Source organism: Pangasianodon hypophthalmus, chromosome 23, assembly GCF_027358585.1.
Source record: "Pangasianodon hypophthalmus isolate fPanHyp1 chromosome 23, fPanHyp1.pri, whole genome shotgun sequence".
Classification (NCBI taxonomy): Eukaryota; Metazoa; Chordata; class Actinopteri; order Siluriformes; family Pangasiidae; genus Pangasianodon; species Pangasianodon hypophthalmus.
Window position 1 is genome coordinate 18,303,583 of NC_069732.1, and position 22,537 is coordinate 18,326,119.

Sequence of the window (22,537 nt, forward strand, 5' to 3'; positions counted from 1 at the left end):
GTGATTTCAGAGATTTGTAGACAAACTGCTTAGCATCTTTTGCACCCTTTTCCTTTTCTTACCCACTTTCTGTTTTTCCTTACTGGAACCCTTGCAATCTTCAGTATCTTGGTCTGGAATGATCGTTATGGTGCACTTTTTTTTTTATTCCAGTTTGTTTGACAGTATGATCTATCACATCAGGGAATTTCCCTTATCCCATTATAGGAAAGAAAACTAATTGTTCATTTTATGGTTGTCCAGTGGCACTCAATACAGTAGGACTCTCAAATAATAAACTATTATTCAACCTTAAAAAAACTACATGGCCTGAGACCAAGGCAGAGTATTTTATATCATAAAAGCTACATACAGTATATTAGGCATGTCTTATGAACTGAATTCCTTCATTCTCTTAATCTTAACAGCAGGATTTAGGATCTCATTTAAAGCACTTAAATGATGAGTAGTACTTCCATCATGCACAGCATACAGTTAATAAATATTAGTTCAGTGTAAAATTTGTTGTGGGAAGGTGGATGTGGCATTTGGCTTGTGCTACTCGGGTGGTATTTGGAACAATGAGATGACAGGGTCCTCGTGGTTGGTAACCACTAAAACACTGCGGAACTTGTCAAAGAGCGTCTTTAGCTGGGAGCGTCGCATGTTCTCATTGTACATGATCTCCTCCAGGTGGTGATGCCCTCTAAAGTAGTGTAGCAATCTGTGGGAGACATTAATCAAGAAAGCCAAGTTTGCATTTTTGCTGGAAAGCAAACAAATGACAAACGCTCACAGGAGACATAATGCAAGCTTCAGGTTGCTGTTTGCCAGGAGATCTTTTGGTGAGAATATTCATTTAAATAATTCCAATGTACAGCTACTGTTCATCCATTTGGAATCACTCAAATTGCCTCGTTTTTGAAAGAAAAAATTTTCAATTAACATTAGATTGATCAGAAATACAGTCTAGACATTGTCTGTGCTGTAAATGACTATTGGCACATTGTGTTAGCTAGGTTTTCATGTTAAAAGGCTAATTCATCATTAGAAAACCATTGTGCAATTGTTAGCGGATGCACTAAAACTGGCCTTCTTTGGGCTACTTAAGTATCTCGAGCATCAACATTTGTGTCTATTGTTGTTTTGGGAAATGAAGGTCATTGTATGTGAGAAACTGCCAAGAAATTAGAAGATTTCTAACAAAGGTGTGTACTACTTCCTTCACAGAACAGCATAAGCTGGCTCTAACCAGGATAGACAAAGAAGTGGGAGGATAAATACATCAGAGTCTCTAGTTTGAGAAACTGAAAAAATTAAAATGGGCAAAAGAACACAGACTGGTAGGAGGATGACTGGACAACAGTGGTATGGACAGACAAGTTTGCGGTGTCTGGATCACAGAGAAGAAGGTTCAGAACAAATTAAAAGATGCTGGAGGAGTGCTTTATGCCATCAACAATGATGGAAGAAATGCATCTGGGGTGCTTTGGTGCTAGTAAAGTGGGAAATTTGTACAGGGTAAAAGGAATTTTGAACAAGGAAGGTTATCGCTCCATTTTGCAACTCCATGCCATACCCTGTGGACGGTGCTTGACTGAAACCAATTTCATACTACAACAGGACAATGACCCAAAGCACTGCTCCAAATTATGCAAGACCTATTTAGGGAAGAAGCAGTCAGCTGCAGTTTGGTCTATAATGGACTGGCCAGCACAAGATCTCAAACATATTTTCTTATAATATTGAGCTGTTGTGGGAGCAGCTTGACCAGATGGTATGAAAAAATTGCCCATCAAGCCAATCCAACTTGTGGGAGGTGGTTCAGGAAGCATGGAGTGAAACTGATGCAGATTACTACAACAAACTGATAGCTAGAATGCCAAAGGTCTGCAAGGCTGGAATAGCTGCAAATGAAGGATTCTTTAATGAAAGCAAAGTTTGAAGCACTAAATTGTTATTTCAAGCAGAAATCAGTATTTCTAATCTTGTATTTTCTATTCATTTTTCAACTTATTTGATGAATAAAACATCAGTTTTCATGGAAAATGTGAAATTTGAGTGACTCCAAACTTTTGAACGGTAGTGTATAATATTCATATATATTATATAGATTTCCACCTTGAACTTACAATTTCATGATTTTACACAGGAAACAACCTTGTTAAACACTGTTCATGTTACCTAGCAAACATGCGCAGGTCATCAGGATTTTGTGCAGCAGGCACGCTAAGGATGGCGTGGCGCTCGTGTTCAGTCAGACTGGCCAGCAGGGTCTCTGTCATTCTCTTATTGAGTGGAGAGTCTCCGCCTGGCAGCAGCTCAGCACTGGAGTTGTCCATGCTGGGGCTTGTCAGTGTCATGTCATCGCTGCTGGCTAGTGACAAAGAAGGAGAAACAGGACTGATTAGGCTTTTTGAGATAGAGAGTGAATTACACTGATGATACTAGTCTAAATGAACTGAGGCTGAAACTATGGGATGTTACTTGGGGAGCCGAAACTGAGGGTGGTGGGCGTGCTGAGGCTGCGTGCGGCCACACGGTTCACCATTGGCATCTCGTCCTCTAGTGGGCATGGCTGTTCCTCACTGGGTGGCACGAGCAGGCACGCGTAGGTGTGAAGCTGGATCAGCAGCCGCCTCTGCAGCATCCACACCACCATCTGGATCAACTGTGCCTGTGCCAACAGACACACACTTCAACATGTGGTGCCTCATACACAGCTAATAAAAAAAAAAATGCATAAGTGTGCACACCCCTAAACTATACTTACACTTAGTTAAAGCACCTTTTTTGATTTTATCACAGCATTCAATCTTTTTGGGTATGAGTCATTCAGTTTGTAACATCTTGATGTAGCAGTATTTCACTGTTCAACTTTTCAAAAGCATTCTAACTCTGTCAAATTGGCTGGGCATCTCATGTGCACAGCCCTCTTCAGTTCACCCCTCAGATTAGTTTTATTTGATTTAGATCTGGACTCTGGCTCTGCCATTCCAAAACCCTGACCTTGTTCTGGTGAAGCCATTCCTTTGTTGATTTGAAAGTTTGCTTTAAGTATTTTAGCAGAAGCCTTTGCACCAGAATTGACTGGTATTTGAAGCTATTCATTATTCCCTCCACCCTGATTAAAGCCCCAGTTACAGCTGAAGAAAAGCAGCCCCAAAGCATGATGCTGCCACCACCGTGCTTCCCTGTGGGGATGGTGATCTTTTAGTGATGTGCTGTTTTTTTCTGTGTGCCAAAAATATCTTTTGGTATTATGGCCAAAAAGTTCAAATTTGGTCTCATCAGACTATAACAAATTATTCCATTTTTTTGGGGAGATTGGATGTATTATTATTTTATTATTTTTTAGCCGGGCTTAGGTGTTTTTTTCTGGGTAAAAAAGGCTTTCGTCTTGCCACCGTACCCCGTAGTCCAGACATATGAAAAATTTGGGTGATTATTGTCACATGAAGAGAACAACCAGTATCCGCCAGAAATTGCTGCGATTCTTTTAATGTTGCTGTAGGCCTCTTGGCAGCCTCCCTGACCAGTTTTCTCCTGGCCTTCTCATCAATTTTAGAAGGAAGTCCTCTTCTGAGTAATGTCACCGTCATGCCATATTTTCTCCACTTGTTGATTATTGTCTTTACAGTGTTCCCTGGTATATCCAATGCCTTGGAAAGCTTTTTGTAACCCTCTCCTGATTGATATTTTTCAACAGTGAGTTCCTGTACCTGCTTTGTAAGCTCTTTACGGCCCATGGCTTTACTAGTTGGATGGTACCCAGATATCATCAGGAAAATCCTACAGGAACAGCTGTACTTTATTTGGGGGTAATCAGTCACTTTAATTGATGTCAGGTGTATACTAATTAGTATTTAACATGAATTTGAATGTGATTGGTTGATTCTGAACACTGCCACATTCCCAATTATAAAAGTGTGTGCACACTTATGCAGACTGGGTCTTGGAAGTTTTTTGTTTTTCTTTTTTTCCTTAACTCATTTCTGGGTGTTTGTCACTTGATTTTTATATGTTGCAATTTCACAATAAAGGTGAATAAGGTTCTGACATGATTTAACTTGGTTTCATTTTTTTTTACATCACAAAAACCTGACATTTTAACAGGGGTGTTCAGACGTTTTATATCTACTGTATGTGTAATCTTTGTTGTCATACAAATACATGATAAATAGTAATCTTGAGAGGAACCGAGAGATAAGCTTTTTTTTCCAGCCATACTGACTCATACAATACTAACCTCATGTACAGGAGCATCCAGTGGGTGCCTGAACTCAGACAGAGATACAGGTAAAGAGAACTTGGCTAACATGGACGGCAGGTCATAACCAGGAAACTGCTGGGAAAACTGCTTTGCCAGTGGAGAGTACCTAGGATGAGACATGAAACCCACATATATCTAAGAGGTAAAATAGTGCACATTTAAGTGAGTGGGGGAAAGTAAGCCTCATGGCAGTCAAAGCATTTTATCCTATAATAGTAAATCATCTTTTGCAGGGTAGAATTACAAGGGTTAAAGAGAGTAGAAATAGGATGAGGCAGGTTACACTCACAGAAATATGTTGGCATGTGGAGACAGCATGTATACGTTGTTCTCACAGAGTGGATACACGATGATGGCTTTACCCCAGTATACCAGCTGAGCAGCTATCTGAAAGACCTGTGGAAGCAGCAGAGAGCCGAAAGTAAAGATGAAGTTTGTTCACAAGCCTATGCAAACAGAAAAACTTGTACTGATCACACTTGAGAAGAACAGTCTGCAATTGAGTTTTCTCACAGTGCTGCACAAATTAAGTACTTCAATTCAATTCAATTTTATTTGTATAGCGCTTTTAACAATGGACATTGTCACAAAGCAGCTTTACAGAAATAAATGGATTCACAAAAATATATTGTAAATATATTTAAAGTAGTGTTCAATAATGTAGTGTTCAATAATGTTTCATCTACTGATGCTGGATACAAAGTGCAAAAGTCATTTTCTTTTTTGAAAGAAAGAAGAAAAAACTGCAGTCAGTAAATCTGTCAAGAAAGAATTAAAATCAGTGTAGCACTGGCTACCAAAGTGGGGTCAGGGTGCACCCTGGGGTCCAGGAAGCAGAGCCAGGGACTGTTATTTATCTATCTATCTATCTATCTATCTATCTATTTTACAGTAGTGAAATCACAACCATTACCAAAGTTCAGTATAATTATATCTTCTGTCAGTTGAAACTGCAGGAATAAAAAGCTTTATAAAATATAAAAGGCTTCAATAAATAGCAAGAATATTATGTGCTAAGGGGTCTGTGGTAATTGTTTCACAGTTTAATAGGGTCCCCGCCTGCAAAAGGTTTTAGCACCCTTTCCCGAAAGCACATTTCTCCTATTTATAGACTTTTGTAAATCGTGTCCACTAGATGGCAGTATGAGACAAATGATCACTTTCTAAAATGCGCTATGACGCTAAATTCCTCATAATTCAGTGTTTAACTCTTCACTGACCGCTGACTTTTACTAACATTATAGTATTCATCACTCTTTCTGCCCAACACTAATTATCTCTCAAACTTCGAGTTGTACTGTATCACATTTTGCATTAATACAGTTTCATTTGAGGTAAGATCTGGAATTAGCACAAGACAGATGTGCTGTGTGTCACTAATATGACTAATATGATCTATTTATTAAATAATAAATACCAATTCAAACATTAATTTTTTACTGATATCTCAATTTAATTAATCATGTTGATAAATGCAAAAATAATTTTAATTAATATCTAATTAACCTAAGAAAAGCACGGCCTGCCAAACTGGTAACTGCAATTATTTTGAGTATACAATAAGGTACTTTTTTCACCTGAAGAAGAGCCAGGTCAGCATCTTGTGCCAGCTGCTGCAGGTTCTTCATAGCTGAGCAGATCTTGATGAGCCGCAACAGAGCAGGTGAGCAATCAAGCGGGAGTTGATCCAGCAGGGCTTTCTCACTGTCCAGCAGCAGCAGGGCATGGTACGGCCTTCAGGGACAATAAATATCCGCATATAAAGTCAACTCCAGATATACTATCAATACATAAACATGTGTAGTTTTATTTTTAACACTGTATTTATTTGAACGCAAGTTTCTTAATGTTTCCATAAGGCTTTCACATCCATGACAGAGACTGTAATTGCAATTTTTTTATTTTTGTGTACCACGACCATCGTTGTGTTCATTTGGATGTATATTTGTTGCATTCTTTTCTAACAGGATATGTAATTTTATATTCATTACCTGACTTGTGGAAGTCAAGAATCTCTCTCTTTTGTGTTTAAATCGTATTGTTTGTTTTTCTAATGGTGATGGATGGATTTGGCTGCACAAGGGGGACCTACACAATATTAGGCAGGTGGCTGATCGGCGTATATATATTTGGTATTAAATAAATGTTGCAAAAAGGGCTGTCTCAGTGCAACAGTCACTGCTAAATAGTGAACTGTGCAAAAACCTTAGGACGGTCATAGCATAGAGACAGAGTCTGACCACTAGGGGTGCATTCTACCCCACTCTGAACACACTGTCTCTACACAGTAGAACATACGGCCTTACCGAATAGCCTTAAGACTGCGTTCCAAGGCGTCTGGGGGAATGTGGTTCCCTCCAACACGATGGATCTTGTGGGGGAGACAAAAGCTGACCTCCAGCCAGTTGTTGATGTGAAGTCGCACCACTCCAGTTGTGCAGAGGCTGGGGGAAAACACACAAGAAACTGCCTTCACAAATATCTTTATGCTGTAAAAATTATGCGCTGTGAACTGGTAAATTAACATAGCACTAACTTGGTGAAAAAAACTGTTTTCTTCAGCGTGTAGGAAAGAAAAAGTACTGGATAAATGCCAACCTGTCATAGGCTTCCTTTAGGTCTCTTGCCAGTTTACACTTGGGAAGAATGTGTCGAAAGGGAGACTGTAGAGTGCCATCCGCTGTAATCATAAACAAGAAAGGCTCAGGTGATATTAAATTTTTTTGTTCTCCTCCAATTTTCTCCCTAATTGGGTCTTTAGCCACCCACCCACCAACTGGTAGTCCCAGCCACCAGTTAAGTCTCCCCTATCATATGACGGCTACCATTCCAACAGGGTGAAGGCTATCATGTGCTTCCTCTGAGACATGTGAAGCTGCCACCTGCATCTTTTCGAACTACTGCTCATGCTGCGTCACAGGGCAGCGTAACACACTCGGAGGAAAGCGCTATCCGCCCATTTCTACATGCATGAGCTCACAGATGCCCATGACTGGCTAGTGTTGCTAGTGTTGAAAGTATGCCCTTCTCACCCAGAGAGCATGGCCAATTTTGCTCTCTTGGTCTCCCGGCCACAAATGGATGTGGCATCGCTGGGATTCAAATTTGCGATCTCTGGACAATAGGGCTAACGCTAATTTCATAATGCATGGCACAAACAGTAACTAATAACAGGTAGGTAGAGGGCTGGAAAAGAGAATGACAGAAGGTTTGAGTTGTGTGCTGCATACGCTGAAAGGCCTCACTCTCAGTCATGGTTGTGAGCTCATCTTGCACAGCCAGCATGAGTTTGGCCTCTCTGGTGAGGTACTGGCAGCGTCGCTCCTCATGCTGCAGGGCAATGGCGATGCGCCTTGACAGGTTGTGCATGCAACTGATCACTGATGGGTCTGCATTGGCCTGCAGTGGGGAGCAGAGAGACAGAGGGCAAGTGTGAGAGAACTAAACAGAAAAAAAATTTGGCTGTCAGATGACTCTGGCATTGTTGGGATTCAAACTCATGATCTCCTAACAATAAGGCAAGAACTTTTCTGTTGTGCCACTCAGGAGCCCAATTTTGTGATTCTTTAAACAGCCCCTGTGTTGATTTAATACATAATAATATTATGATTTAATACAGAAATACATAAGCCCTATCTATGGCCAAGTCTGAACTTCACAAGAGGAAACCAGGTTTTGGGCTGAAATATCCTGGCACTTATCAGAATTCATAATTCCATCAATTTTCAAAAGACCCCCTGAACCACCAGCCATAAAACAGCCCCAAAGCATCGATGAACCACCTACATATTCTACAGTGGCGTATCAGGTGCTTTGTCTTGTATGCAGTTCGCTTTTGTCATCAAACATGCTGACAGTGTCTATGATCACAAAGTTTGATTTTGGTCTCATCTGTCCACAACACAATGCCAACTGTAGTTTTAATGATATTTGGTGATGTTCAGGCACTGCATTTTTTTAGATGCTCTTACGGTGGGATTCTTTCTTGCAATGCTGCCAAACACAAGAAACCGTGCAATTCTAAAACTGTGATCTTTTTTCCTCCTTCACCATCCTGCTCACTGTGTGGGGGTAACAATGTTTTCATAGGTCCAATCCCTGGCAAATTTCCAACTGTTTCAGACATGTGACATTAGCTTTCACCCTCCCAGCTGTCATTATGATTATGGAGAGCTGGCTTTGTGTTATGGCACTAATTGTGCTTAATGGTGTTTTTAACTGCTTAGGTATTCTTTATATCCATTGTACAGGCCAACAACCACATCTCTTTTGTGCTGAAAGTTCTTTGGTTTTGCCCCTTGAAATAGATGACAAAAGACTTTATATGTGCAGAATGTCATATTTATACCCCAGGGAAAAGATGACATGGTTAAAACAGAAGCCATTTCAGATTTGCTTCATACGTTCTGAAAATAATGTCACTATTCCCAGGCTTGTGCTTAAAAACATGAATTTGTAGATTCACACTTTTTTTTTCCATATTAAATGGGGAATCTGTATATACAGGGCGTCAAAAAAGTCTCCATTCACAGGAGAAATTAACACTTTTTGCAAAATGTCTTCCAAAATTTTTCATACTTAATTTATATTATATATTTCTTCAGATAGCCTTTTAGAATGCCTTTGACAAAAGAAGAACGTATTGAAATCAGTCTCATGGCTGGATCGGGAAGCTGTCGCAAGGTTGTGATGGACTTTAACAGGAAACACGGCGAGCACATCACACACCACACTGTCGCCAAACTTATTAACAAATTATAAAAGACTGGAAGTGTTGTGGACCACATTTCTGTTTGTTGTAAACCATAGCATATTTGATACCTTAATAAATATAGTTTAATTCAAGGTACCAACATCATATTTTGTGCATTTAAAACATGCTCTTTCAAGTGGTATAATACTTTTTATGGTAGACCTTGTCATACAAGGGCAATATGCATTTGAAATACAGGCGCAAAATGTTTATTTTTCACATTTAATACCTCATAAATCAGAACATTTTAGTTCTTTCAGAGATACACCTAGTTGCCTAACTTTGAAAGATCTCATGTGATTTAGTGTGGAGATTTAGTGTGGAGATATAGGGGGCCAGCTTTGCTCCAAAGCATGAAAGAATTTTATTTTATTTGTTTATTTATATTTTACAAATTTCAGCAGGCCATAATTTGGCAAATATGCAGTTGTGGACCTTCTATTTTAGACAGCTTACAACAATCCCTGAAAATGTTCTATCTATATCTATAATCTATGGTTCAAAAGTAATAACTTTTTTCTGTAGCACTTCTTTTTACAGTAGAATTAGGGCCACATCCCCTTTTTACCTCTATATCTCAGAAACTAATGCAGGTACAATCCTGAAATTTTGCACACTATTTGTTGGGTGAAAATAATGACATTATTTCCAGAAAGTATGAAGCAAATATGACATGGTCAGTCAGAAACATTTTTTAAAAACTGTTTATGTGAGGTGGATTTACCCTTATTTCTTTGGAGTGTCAATAAATACATATACGTTTGAGAGAAAATACTATTATTTAAAAAAAAATAAGTAAATGAATAAAATATAAGCAGTTCTAAAGAGATTTTTTTTTGTTGCCACAACGATATGTAGTTTGTCCTATTGTTAGAGTTCCTATTTTACATAAATTGTTTGTAACTTAAAGGATGATTTGTTTTTTAATATAGGGATGTTTCATATTATTTTTGGTATATAGTGGTTTCAATATGGAGGTCCCAGATTAAAAAGAATCTGCCCTATGTAGCATATTGTTTCTGCATCACATGTCATTAAGTTGTCATAGCAGTATTATTTAATGGTATTAGCTATTGCTATATATAATTGTGAATTGCACTATAAATACACCAATAACATAAATACCCAGCTGCCTTATAAAACATCAGCAGAGTGAAGCAGCTTGATAGAAGACGATTAACATGTATGCAGTATTATCATACATATTTTCATACACTAATCTAAAGAGTGAAAACTGTTACCTGGATCTACTGTATACAGTAAAAGCACTGTATTAAATGCTATTATCACTACACAAGAATAACTACTACTTCAATTCCTAAATTTTGAAGATATTTATTAGTATGTGTCAATGCACCACAATATCTGAGATGTGAAATATTTCCCTGAACAGGGGAGGAAAAGGGATTTCTCAAGGAATCTTTGTTTATCTGTTCTAGCTTACTAAAATGGCTCTAATTGGAATATTTTGTGACAGAGAAACTATTTGTTTGTAACACCAGCAGAGCAAATGTAAAAAAAAAAAAAAATATATATATATATATATATATATATATATATATATATATATATATATATATATATATATATAAAGTAAAAAAAAAAAAAAAGGTTTCTTCTAGCACCCTAAAGGTTTTTTTATTTTATTTTATTTTTTTAATTAAAGAGTGTATGTGCAAATATACTATTCAATTACAAATCAATTACAATTACCTGTACTGACATAGAGGATTAAATTACACAATCATCCAAAACATAAAAATGTAAAACATCAAATGTACCATTTTTTAAACATAAAACGTAAAACGCAATTTGAGTAAGCAGGCGTGGGGTGTTTTTGCTGATTCACGGTTGGCTCTCGGGTGAGGTTTGAGGGAGGGGAGGTGGTTATGCAGATGTCAGATATGAGCAGTTATGAGAGTTGACTAAGCACTGTGTTGTGCTGAGTCAAAGTGGCACTGTGGAGCTGTGTGAGGGCAGGGCAGTGTGACTAAGCCAAGAGTGCAGTTCTGATAGACAGGTTGCCAGGGGCTTATCAGAGCCCACTCCCTTACTGGGAAAGTAAACTACTGCTTTCACTTTAATTAGAAACAGCTGATTCACTTAATCTTCTAGCACATGAAAAAATAAAAAAATAGCTTGCCATGAGTTGTCAGCATTTTCTTACCCTTAATGCAAACACAACACTAAACAAGATCATGGTCGGCATTTCTCTTTTTGGCGAAGGGTCTGTTTTGGAAACCTACAAAAAAAGACAACAAATTATTTTTCCTTTTGCAATAAATAGTGCTACAGACTGCTGTTAAATATATAATTAATTAATTAACATTTCAGGACAAAATAAATAAAGCCTTTTACAAAATGAATCTCACACTCAACATGCACAGGGAGATCTATCAAGCATACTAGTTATATTGCTGACTAGTGCAGTGGGCTGCATCAATTCTGTCCTTTTCAAAACCACTCTACCCTTTAGCTTGTGGATTACAAAACATTGTCCATATAGATCAAAAATACTGACTGTGTGGATCACAAACACCTTGTTTCCTTATTCAAATAATAAATTGGCATAATGACAAATATCATTCAAGTAAATTGCATTGATAATACTGGTAAAATGTTGCAGAACATCTGCAGAGAAAAAAAAACTCCACTACATAGCTTAATTTGTATAAGAACAATGATCTAAACAATACAGCTAAAGGTGTAATAGCCTATAAAATTATCTGTCGTTAATACACATGCATAAAAACACATTTTACATAACCTGAGTAATTAGCATAATGCATTATATATTTACAAGCTACTACCCCACTGTATTTATTACATATCAAACACACTGGCTCTAGTGACAGGCAGAATTAACTGTAACCACCTCAGCCAGTAGGTGGAGCTCTTAAGCCAAAAAGCCATCTTGTCAATTTGTCTCCTATCTGCCACATGGCCCAAACCTCAAGACTAAGTTAAGCTGATATTGTGATCCAAGCTGATTTTATTTCAGTGCAATTTTTGGTGTAATTCAATTCGGTGTTGTCTAACCTGAATGGTGTGCGGTGGCTGCAGAAGAGTAGGATGTCCCACAAAGCGAACATTATCAATCTTCAGTTCAAACTTTTTGCCGCACATATCTGACTTGGTGGCCAAGATGGTTGCAAGAATGATATCAGAGAATCTTTAAGGGAAAAAAAAGGCAGAATAAATCAGTGAGCAATCAGCAAACCAAAACTCAGAGCAGGAGTGGATCCTAAAATTCAGGTCCCATTCAACAAATACAAACTGATTGGCTAACAAACTGTTTAGCAATAATGCATATGAAGTTAAACCCCTTAGAGGGGAACATATAGAGGAAGGACATTAAAATCAAATGAATTAGGCTAAGAATAACTGTTTTCATAACAAGAGAAGAAACACTATTCAGAAGACAGTCTCTGGCAGAGGTGATAGACTCATGTTTTTTCTCTGCTCATGCTTTATCTATTAAAGACATTCATTAAAGAGGTGATTCAAACCCCAGAAACGCCCAGTGCTGGAAAAAGTCAGTGGTCCTACAAAGACCTTTAACCTCAATCAGTAGTGAAATTATTATGCCAGAAAGAATGAAAAGAAACAAATACTGTTATTTGTTGGATATGTGCATGGATTGTGAGCATTATTCTTTTCTTTCTTAAAGGAGTTTTTCATTTTTGCAGTTAAAATATTCATCATCATAAATTACATGAACCAAAATTGAACATTAAGGCAAATTATTTCAATATATTTTATTGATATTAAATCAAGCAATGAAAAATTCAAGGTATAATGTAAACTGATTAACATCAACCATAATTATGCACCATGATTTCTGAATTAGGTTTGTCTGAGCTTTATGACTCCCACATCGAGACACATTAAACTGTGTATCTAAATGGCAAAAAATGGCAAGAGAAAGAAAAGGTAAATTAATAAAGCTGGGGTGCTCTAGGGGAAAAAGGAAATGTGGTTTAAAATGATTTCATCTTACCCTGCTACCAACTGTTCATCAGTTAATGGAGTTTGTTCTCTGAAATGGGAATATGGCCATAAAAAAGAAATACAAGGAAAAAAAGATAGCAGCAAACAAGTTGAGTTCACCAAATAAGAATGTTAAAAATAAATTAGTCAGGAGTGACTTGAGTTTACACGGATACGTGAAACTGACCATTCTCAGTCTGCTTAAACTATTGGTCTCCCTATGCAAATCATTGTATATCACTAATACGACTATGTGCTGATTTATATACTGCACATATAAAAGTAGTTGTTACATGCATTTAAAAAAAAACAAACAAAAAAAAACCTAACGTCATTTTATTAGATGTATTTAAATGCAAATACAAAAAATAAACTAGCTTTCAAAGTTAAACAGAATTATTTCTATTGTGTCTAAGCTAAATTAATTTCTGCATCCAATTTGCATTTTAAATACACATCATTATTCTATTTATCTTGAACTGAACTATTTTGAAAATTTTGCCATCTTATCTTATTTGTCCATTAATTACATTTGGCTAGATTCCAGAAAACTAAAGGTTCCCAACCTTTTTGCAAGAAATGTGACTGTAATAAAAATTCAGCTAAGCAAGACATGACGTAACAATGTAAACAGCATTGCTTGCTTTTATAAATACTACAAAAAAATGACACGCTGAAGACAAATTAATGAAGAAATCGGATACAAACATTTCCAAAGTATGTTAGTCTAAAGATGATAAAAGCATTATAGTCAATCATAAAAAGACTTTGCTTGCAAAAGCTAAACATATATATAGAAGTCTTTCTTTAAAATAAATAAATAAATAATACACTGGTGCAAGTTATGTTACTAAAGTACTATATGGACAGGAAAAGATTTTCAAACATACTTCTTTGATTTAATGTTACTAAAAATTGTGATCCATAACTGCCACAGCTCACAAGTAGAGAACGCAGGACCAACCAGAGGAATGAAAAGTGAAACAGGGCTCATTTCAGTTTGGTTGAACATTGCTTCCAGAAATAGCTTGAACAAACAGTGCATAACCATTCACTTCAGCAGTTTAATAAATGTAAATCTAAGAAGTAAATGCACTCTCTAGTGCAATTCCTCACCAACTATAACTGTTTTCCTGTATGTCAACACACTGGGGATTGATATAACTAAAATTATTTGAAGATGTTACATCTCATCTTTTCAAATGAGAATCCACAGTATATAAAGAGGACCAGTCATTGTGGGTTTGGGTGGGATTAAACCCACAAATACTTTTGTAATAAAAATATTAACCCTCCTCCCAAGTAAAAACTCATGACACTGAACAGAGCTTAACACATAAAATACCAAGCTTCAATGTGTGCAACTTCAGGAGTTAGTGTCCCTAAACACATATTAGAAATAGAACCCTATTTCTACTAAAGTATTCATATAAAGGTTTTGGAATTAAAAATTCTCCAGCTCCACAATCCAAAATACAAATGTTGCTGTTCCTCTTCCTCTTCCGGCTTCTCCCATTAGGGGTCACCACAGCGGATCATTGGTCTGCGTATTTGATTCGGCACAGTTTTTACTACGGGTGCCCTTCCTGACGCAACCCTCCCCAATTTTTATCCGGGCTTGGGACCGACACTGAGAGCGCACTGCTGCACGCAACAACAGTGGCTGGAGTCGGTTCCCTGGCTGGGAATCGGACCTGGGCCACAGCAGTGAGAGCGCTGTGGCCTAACCACTAGTCCTCCAGGGACCCCAATCCAAAATACAAATATTAAGTACAAAAACTAGATAACGATGGTAGAAAATGCAAAAAAAAAAAAAATTTAAAACTATTTAAAAATAGTTCGTCATAGCATTACATTCAAGTAAAAAAAAATTTTATTTTTTTTTACTTGAATGTAATGCTATGACGAACTATTCCTTTTCTCACTTGTAATTCAGGCTTTGAGTGACAAAAATGGTCGACAATGATACAATTATATTGAGTGTGATCTCCACGTATGGCAGTCATTCCATACTACCCCACCTAATATTGGAAACAGTTGAAACTTTTTACACTCATCTAGCTCCTGTGATACCAACTCAAAATCAAGTACTACCAGCATACAACATACAACCTCACAGCGGCCCAAAGTAGTGACAAAATAAAAAACCTTGCCTGAAACAAAATTTCAGGTAGCAGTTAATGTGACATTTGTCTTGTGTTTATTTCTTGCTCTAAAAAGAGCAAATCAACATTACTATTGTTAAGCTGCAGCAGGGCAATATATATATATATATATATATAAAAGTTCCCCAAACCACAAGCAATGCAAATGATATATGGTTTTGATTATTTAAATCTAATGGCTATGTTAGTATATTATTTTTCTGTCAGGAAATGTGTTTGCCCTATCATCAGGAGATCAAGAGACTGAATCTTGACAATGCCACAGCCAAGGAGCCAAAGGAACAAAATTGACAGGTAGGCGATAACTGGCAGGTGACCAAATTGGGGAGAAAATGGGATCGCATATTTTAGGTAATAATGAATTTTATGCTCCTCATCTAAGCCTCACATACACACAAAAAAAAAACTGCGCACAATTTACATTTTAAAAATGAATGATTCTCATCTGCGTCTTATTACCGCCAGCCTACTTATGTGTGTTTCTTTGTGCTTTCAGGGACTGCCGTAAGCCAGAGAGAGAGAGAGGGAGAGAGAGAGAGAGAGAGATATAGGTTCTTTAACGCTGTAATTTGTGCATTACTAATATGCTGCCTCAGCAATAAGCCAATAACCAATAAGCTAAGTGACTTAGCTGGAGGCACACCCACGCACAGAGCATGATCTTGACCTTGAACGAGTCGAAAGCTACAACCAGTGATGGCCCCTGGTGTTGCATTTCTTAAAATCATCATCTTAAAATCCCTTGTCATCTCCCCATGCTCCATCTCTCTCTCCACAAGGGGAACATCCCGTGCCCACCAGAAAAGCAGTGTAGATGTCAGCTTCACTTCAAAAAGACACAGAGTGTGGGGAGCAGTCACGTGACAAGACCATGAGATACGCATTTGACCAAGTGAGAGTGACTGATGGTCAGCAAATTCAGCCTAATGTTGTGCTAACCTACCCATATTTTTCAGTTATCAACTATAGGTTATATCAAGTGACGCAGGACTAAGGAAGAAATGACCCAATTTTTGGTCCCAAAGAGCCGTTTGGAAATGCTGTTCCATGCGGTTCATTATAATGCCATGGCTGGGCATTTGGGGGAGGATAAAACACTAAATCATCACCTGGCCCGTTTCTATTGTCCAGGCATTTGCGGCAATGTTCACAGGTGTTGCGTGGCATGCCACAAATGTCAGCTGGTTAGTCTGCAACCCCAAAGGTGCCCCCTTGGACAGAATTGGTATGGATCTCATCGAGCCATTAGAACAGAGTGACAAGGGCATCTCTTTGTGCTAGTTTTACTGGACTACACAACACGGAATCAGTGGCTCTTCGCAGCATCTCAGAATGCAGTGATGTGGAGGCATTCTTCTGAATTATCTTAAACCATGGAGAGAGGTGGTGCCTGTGGCTCTGGCAAAAATCAGCTCATTCCACCCTGATCCCTTGTGGAGACCATCTCTCACCATCCCAGACAGCACAGGTTGCCATGTTGCAAGGGGAATTTTCAGATGTGTTTTTGCCTCTACCCAGATGCACAAACCTCACAGAGCAACCAAATCGAGACTCCTCCAGGTGTGGTTGTCCACCCCTACCATTTACCCGAACATAAGAAAAATGCAGTTTGGGAGGAACACAAGACTATGGGAGTAATCAAGTAGTCCCACAGTGATTGGAGCAGCCCTGTGGGTTTGGTGCCCAAGGCTGACGGGTCGGTCCGGTTCTGTGTGTACTTTTTGGCTAGTAGTGGGCTACAGGCCGGACAGCTCCTTGGCCTGAGTCAGCTCGTGCGGGTATGTGGCAGCATAGGCAAGCATAAGCAGCAGAAAGAGAGGGGGAAGGTTGAGCCAGTAGGTTTGAGTTTAATGTTATTGGCTCTCCAGAACCCAAGATGAGATATAATGACCTTAAATATTCCTAACATAAGTCCTAGCTATAGCAAATAGGTTTGACTTAAGAAAAATAAATATAAAAAAGCAGGTACAAGCACTGAGATTAGAAGATATAGATCATTTTAATATAAAATGTTAGGGGTGGGCAATATAAATACCATATTACCAAAAACTTATAACAACATTCAGATTATATTGTGATATTGCCCAGCCCTAAAAGATGCAGTATGTATTTGCATTAAATCTTGGCCTGTATAATTATCATTGCAAGACATTGGTTGGGAAGCACGCCATCCAAAACCTGTTAACTAACTAGCTAAATTTGGAAAAGCCTGTACAGGTACATAATGAAGAGTCTGCAGGATATTTTGCCTGACAGCAGATGGAGAAAGAGACGGGTGTAATAAATGTAAGCAGCATCCTCTGTCACTCCTGAGGAAATGATGTAAGTAGTCACAAAATACCAACACAAGTGGTCAACCACTTGCGATCTGATCGCTCAAGAAACATGTTAAACATTTTTCCTTCTGATATTTATAGACCACATATTGGAGATTTCAGAGATTTATAATGTCTTGTTGTATTACATTGGCTTGATGAAAGAAAACGTTGGAGAAGAAATTGAAAAGTTGCAAAAATTGCTCCAGTATTCCTTCAAACTTCATCTTATACATGTTTTAAAACACTATTCAGGAATCAACATTTAAGAGTCATAGAGCACAGTACCGTGAATCTCCATCTTGGTCCTCAGTGGCATCACTGGTGGTCCTCAGAGCATATGGACTTCGTTGTTTTGCTTTAAACAAATAAGAAACTTACATTTACACATTTGGCCAATGCTTTTATCCAAAGTGACTTACAATTAAGACAGGATACAACTGAGCATTATGGGTTACATGTTTTGCTCAAGGACCCAAAAGTGGCAGCTGGATGGTGCTGGGATTTGAACTCAACCTTCAGATCAGTAGCCAAAAGCAGTTTTGTCAACTCAGTATCACCTTAGAGTTGACAATTTTTAGACCACTTTAGCAATTTTATTTGAAACAAGAGCCTAGAAACAAATCTAGCTGCTGTAAATCTGTACATAAATCTTCTGTTCCAGATTCATACACATTATTATTTTTTATTGTTAAGTCTTACTATTTAAATGTTTTCTGTTCTCATGTAAGATATGTATGAATGTATGCATGTATGTACCTAGAGCACCTTAAAAAAACCACAACAAATTCCTTGTGCACACACTTGGCGAATAAAGCTAATTCTGATTCTGATTCTGTTTATATGAGTTGAGAGAGCAGGTACGGTCGACTCACCGTGTGTAAAGCCTGACTGAGTTGTTCTATGTTCCCATCAACCAATCACTAATCAGAATTATTTGATTCCCCTGCACCTTTTTTTTTATTATTATTATTCTTGGCTATACAAGTGAGTTATTCCATCAGTAAACATTATGCCTTGTGTCTATGGTCACTACCACTGCTTCCTTTTGTCTGCGTACTTGATCGAAATGACAATATAGTCTAAATATGTAAATAGTTGTTTTGACTCTTCATTCATCTTCACCAACCCTTTTATCCTGATCGGAGTCACAAGGTGGGAGAATTCACCTGGATGGGACACCATTCACTCACACATTCACACACTCAATCACACCTAGGGGCAAGTTAGTATAGCCAGTGCACCAACTTTTATGTTTTTTTTTTTTTTTTTTTTTGGACAGTGGGAGTAAACTGGAGAACCCAGAGGCAACCCACCAAACACACAGGGAGAACATGCGAAACTCCACACAGACAGGAACCTGAGCTCAGGTCAAACCTGGAGCTGTGAGGAAGGCTACCCAGTCTATTTTGTAAATACGTAAATAGTTAGTCTGTAGTGTCTGTACCAAAGATGACTTCTTTGTATAAGAAATAATCTATTATTTTCCATTCTGATAAAACTCCATCATCTTCAGGAAATCTTCTTCAAGCAAAATGTTTTGATATACAAATGATCATGACAATTCAATGGATATGAAAATGATAATCTCTAGCAAATTTTTGTGCACGCATTAGCTACTTTCCCCTGAAAAGAGTTCGTAACACTGGTCCACTGAGCCACCACCACTGCCCAGACATGGCAGAAGAGGAAATGCACACATTTACATTACACAGTTACACGTTTACGTTACGCAGTATTTTCTTGAATCCTAGGACACCTTGCCGTTGAAGCACAGTAGAAGAACCAAAATCCCAGATTTAGCAGGACACTTACTTGCAGCTGATGATGTGGTTTCAGACACCCTTACAAATGGGTATCGAAAGAGCAGTTTGTTTCCACGGCTTCCTGAACTAACCAGAATTACACTTATAGGACTGTTTTTTTCTCCATTCTTCTGAAAGGTGTTGTCTGGTGGTTTGGGTTTTGGCTTGTGATCTAAATCTAGCGAGGATTGTTTATACATATTGTCTTTTAAGAGGTATTGGGCAAAACAATACAAATAAGAGCTTGTAAAATAAACACGGCCAGCAAGCCTGACCTATCAGAAGATTTGCTGCACGTTAATCGACAGGAAGCTTGCTAATGTGAAAGCATGCAACTGTGTAACTGTAGACTGGGCGAACTTATACTGTGTGGTAGAATAAACTGTCTACAGTCAACTGTAATCGTCCTTGACACCTAATATTTAAGCAAGCTGTGTCCGATGACGACAAAGGCAACAACGTGGCTAGGTATAATCATGATAGATTAGAAGTTGCTTTAATTAATCACCGGTCAACTGACAACGTGTATTTCACGTAAAGTATCGAGCAGTCTACCAGAGATACTCATCTGCTCTGCGTTTGGTGCAAACATGACGGCGAGTACAGTTTGCTTCTACTGCTATATATTTTAAGTTGCACTTTACCGTGACGTAGGACACAAAGCATCCAATATTATACTGCCGATCTCTACATCTAAAACACATTTATATCACAAAGTAAATATTAACTCGCCTGCAATACATGACTGTTATTTAAACGCTGAAACACACATAATATCTAACAAACAAAACGTCCGACAGTTAAATCAGTTCGTGCTTCAACATCTACTTCACGGGAGGTTCCGCTTCCGTTCCAGCTTAGATTTGTCTGTGTAGCAATGACTGGAAAAAAATAGTCTGTGCTTTTTTATTATACTTAAACCTTTGTCAAATAAGCCTGAAAAAAATGACGCAACATTATATCTTGAATGTTTTTTGTGTCCACTTGGTGTTTGAACAGTTGTAATATGGTTAAAACTCTATCATTTGGATTAAGGATTTCTTTTACTTTTCTCAGCTAATACTTTACAGGTTAACTATACATAATAATTATACATAAATGTGCAGGTAAAAGTAAACAAACTACATTTTAAAAGAATTCCAATATGTCAAAAATTTAAATACACCAAGTTGACTGTCTAATTAAACAGCTGGAAGGTTCTACAGTCTGGAAGATGTAATAACTCTTGGAAGATGTTGATTGGCCAATTATCATAATTAGGCGTTAATTGGGAGTGCAGCTGTGGCTGTATTTAAGAGCCATTTAGAGACAGTGCCTTTTTGCCCTTGATACCATGGGAAAATCCATGCAACTCTGCCAAGACCTCAGAAAAAACATGGACCTTCACAAGTCCAGTTCCTTCTTAGGAGCAATTTCCAAGCAACTGAAGGTACCACAAGCATCTGTACAAACAATTGTATGCAAATGTAAAAATCTTGGGACCACACAGACACTACAACATACAGGAATGAAGCACAAATTATTTTTTATTATAAAATACTACTACTACTACTACTAATAATAATAATAATTTAAATGCATCATAATATACTATTTAGTTATTTATGGCTAGTGTTTATATTCATAATGATCATTATATGAGTTAAAGATTTAATAAAGATTTAAACTGCTCTTGCTTTGCCATTTCTAACTGCCTCCAACTGCCTTTCTAACTGTGATAGTTAACAATCTATGATAACGATCATCCTGTTCAAAAGTTTACACCCCCCTGGCTCTTAATGTATCGAGTTGCATTCTTGCGCATCAGTGAATCTTTGCACCCTTTGTAATAGTTGGGTAAAAGTCCCTCAGTTGTCCTCAGTGTGAAAAGATGGATCTCAACATCATATAGATGTTGTTGGAAAGGGGTCAAATATGCAGAAGATGCTGGAAAACCAAATAATGTGCAGGACCTGGAGAATTTTTCTGAAGAACAGTGGGCAGTTTAACTGTTCAAGACCAACAAGGGCCTCATGCAGTGCTTTGAAATCTTTGAAAATTGTCATGCAGAAGTAGCTCCACCTCTGCAACCAGGAGAAGAATGTTGATATCTACCATAACAGCATTGTAGAACCCGATATGTGTGAGGGAGGGTGGGAAGGAGAACTTGGGAGACAGGCAGACTTTGACAGAGCTATGGGGCTCATTTTATTTCTCCATCAGGTGTGTTTGGGCACACACTCAACAACTGAACCGGAAAAACAAAATGTTTTTCACAAAGATGTTACCTGCCAGTTCAAAGCGCCTCGTCTCCATCTGCAGCTGATGCTTGACCACACCTCTGCTGCCACATAACCCCACCCCACTGCCCGACTCTGGCAAGGGATCCATCTGGCCTGCAGCCAAAGCTCCCAAGTGCAGCAGATTGGAGCTGCGCCAATGACTGTTGGACACCTCGATTACTCCCATAAGCATAGCCTTGAGTTCCTTCCAAACCACTTTTTTTTGTGCTCAGGTAAACAGTAGGGTTGGCTGCATACAACCACACCAAAAAATGTGGTTTGGAAGGAACTTAAAGTAGTACTCTATGAGATCTGTGTGACCAGGTAGAGACAAAAAAACACACTGGAAAAATCCCCTTGCAGCCGGCAACCTGTGCTCTCTAGGGCGGTGAAAGCTTGTCTCCAGAGGGGACAGGGGTGAATTGGGCCGTACCTTTTAGATTTATCTCCTGGCTCCTCCCTCTTGGGAACCTCCATTGTCAGAACCACAGGGACCACCTCCATCCATGGTTTCAGGAGTTCTGAGGTGGTATATTTCAAGTGCATCACCTCTATCTGTTCGCCTGACCTCATAGTTGACTCCAACTCACTGTGTGACCTCAAAGGGTCCTTTCGAAAGGGATCTCGATCAATGGAAGAGGACATAATGGCACTTTTGGAGTGACCGTCCAATTCACCAGCTGACATTTGCACACAGAGCTGACATGGAGCTGAAGTCGACAGCCCTGGCACCACCTTTCCAGCCGATGCTGAGCACATTCCACACTGTGCCTTGCTACTGCAGGGCCCACCCACAAACATTTATTGTACTAGTACCTGAAACCCTGGCCAATTTGTTCCAAGAATTAGTGGATGGGTGAGGCGAGGACTATCCGCCGCCTATACTATAGGCTTTAATAATTTAATAATAACTGGGAAAAGCGGGTGAACATCCCAGTGCACATACCTCACATTCATCAGTCCTGCATTTCCCAATGCCCCGCACTGAAACAGGCT

General features: G+C 38.5%; 1 protein-coding gene across 4 annotated transcripts; it reads right to left on the bottom strand.

The window, feature by feature from the left end:
* Nucleotides 1–310: 310 nt before the first annotated feature.
* nprl3 (NPR3-like, GATOR1 complex subunit) lies at nucleotides 311–20,123 on the bottom strand. 4 transcript variants are annotated; one of them, XM_026929695.2, is made up of 14 exons: nucleotides 19,291–20,123; nucleotides 17,764–17,833; nucleotides 13,006–13,044; nucleotides 12,045–12,177; nucleotides 11,173–11,247; nucleotides 7,483–7,651; nucleotides 6,851–6,932; nucleotides 6,559–6,696; nucleotides 5,830–5,986; nucleotides 4,542–4,648; nucleotides 4,229–4,358; nucleotides 2,467–2,656; nucleotides 2,164–2,356; nucleotides 311–703 (listed from the first exon to the last, which is right to left on the bottom strand). In XM_026929695.2, the coding sequence occupies exons 1-14, from the start codon at nucleotides 19,478–19,480 to the stop codon at nucleotides 538–540; spliced, it is 1,839 nt and encodes a 612-aa protein (XP_026785496.2). In that variant the 5' UTR covers nucleotides 19,481–20,123; the 3' UTR covers nucleotides 311–537. The 4 variants fall into 4 exon arrangements, with proteins under 4 accessions (XP_026785496.2, XP_034154422.1, XP_034154423.1 ...); XM_034298531.1 differs by having other exon boundaries at nucleotides 7,498–7,651; nucleotides 19,291–20,122; XM_034298532.2 differs by lacking the exon at nucleotides 13,006–13,044 and having other exon boundaries at nucleotides 19,291–20,122.
* Between the last annotated feature and the right edge of the window lie 2,414 nt (nucleotides 20,124–22,537).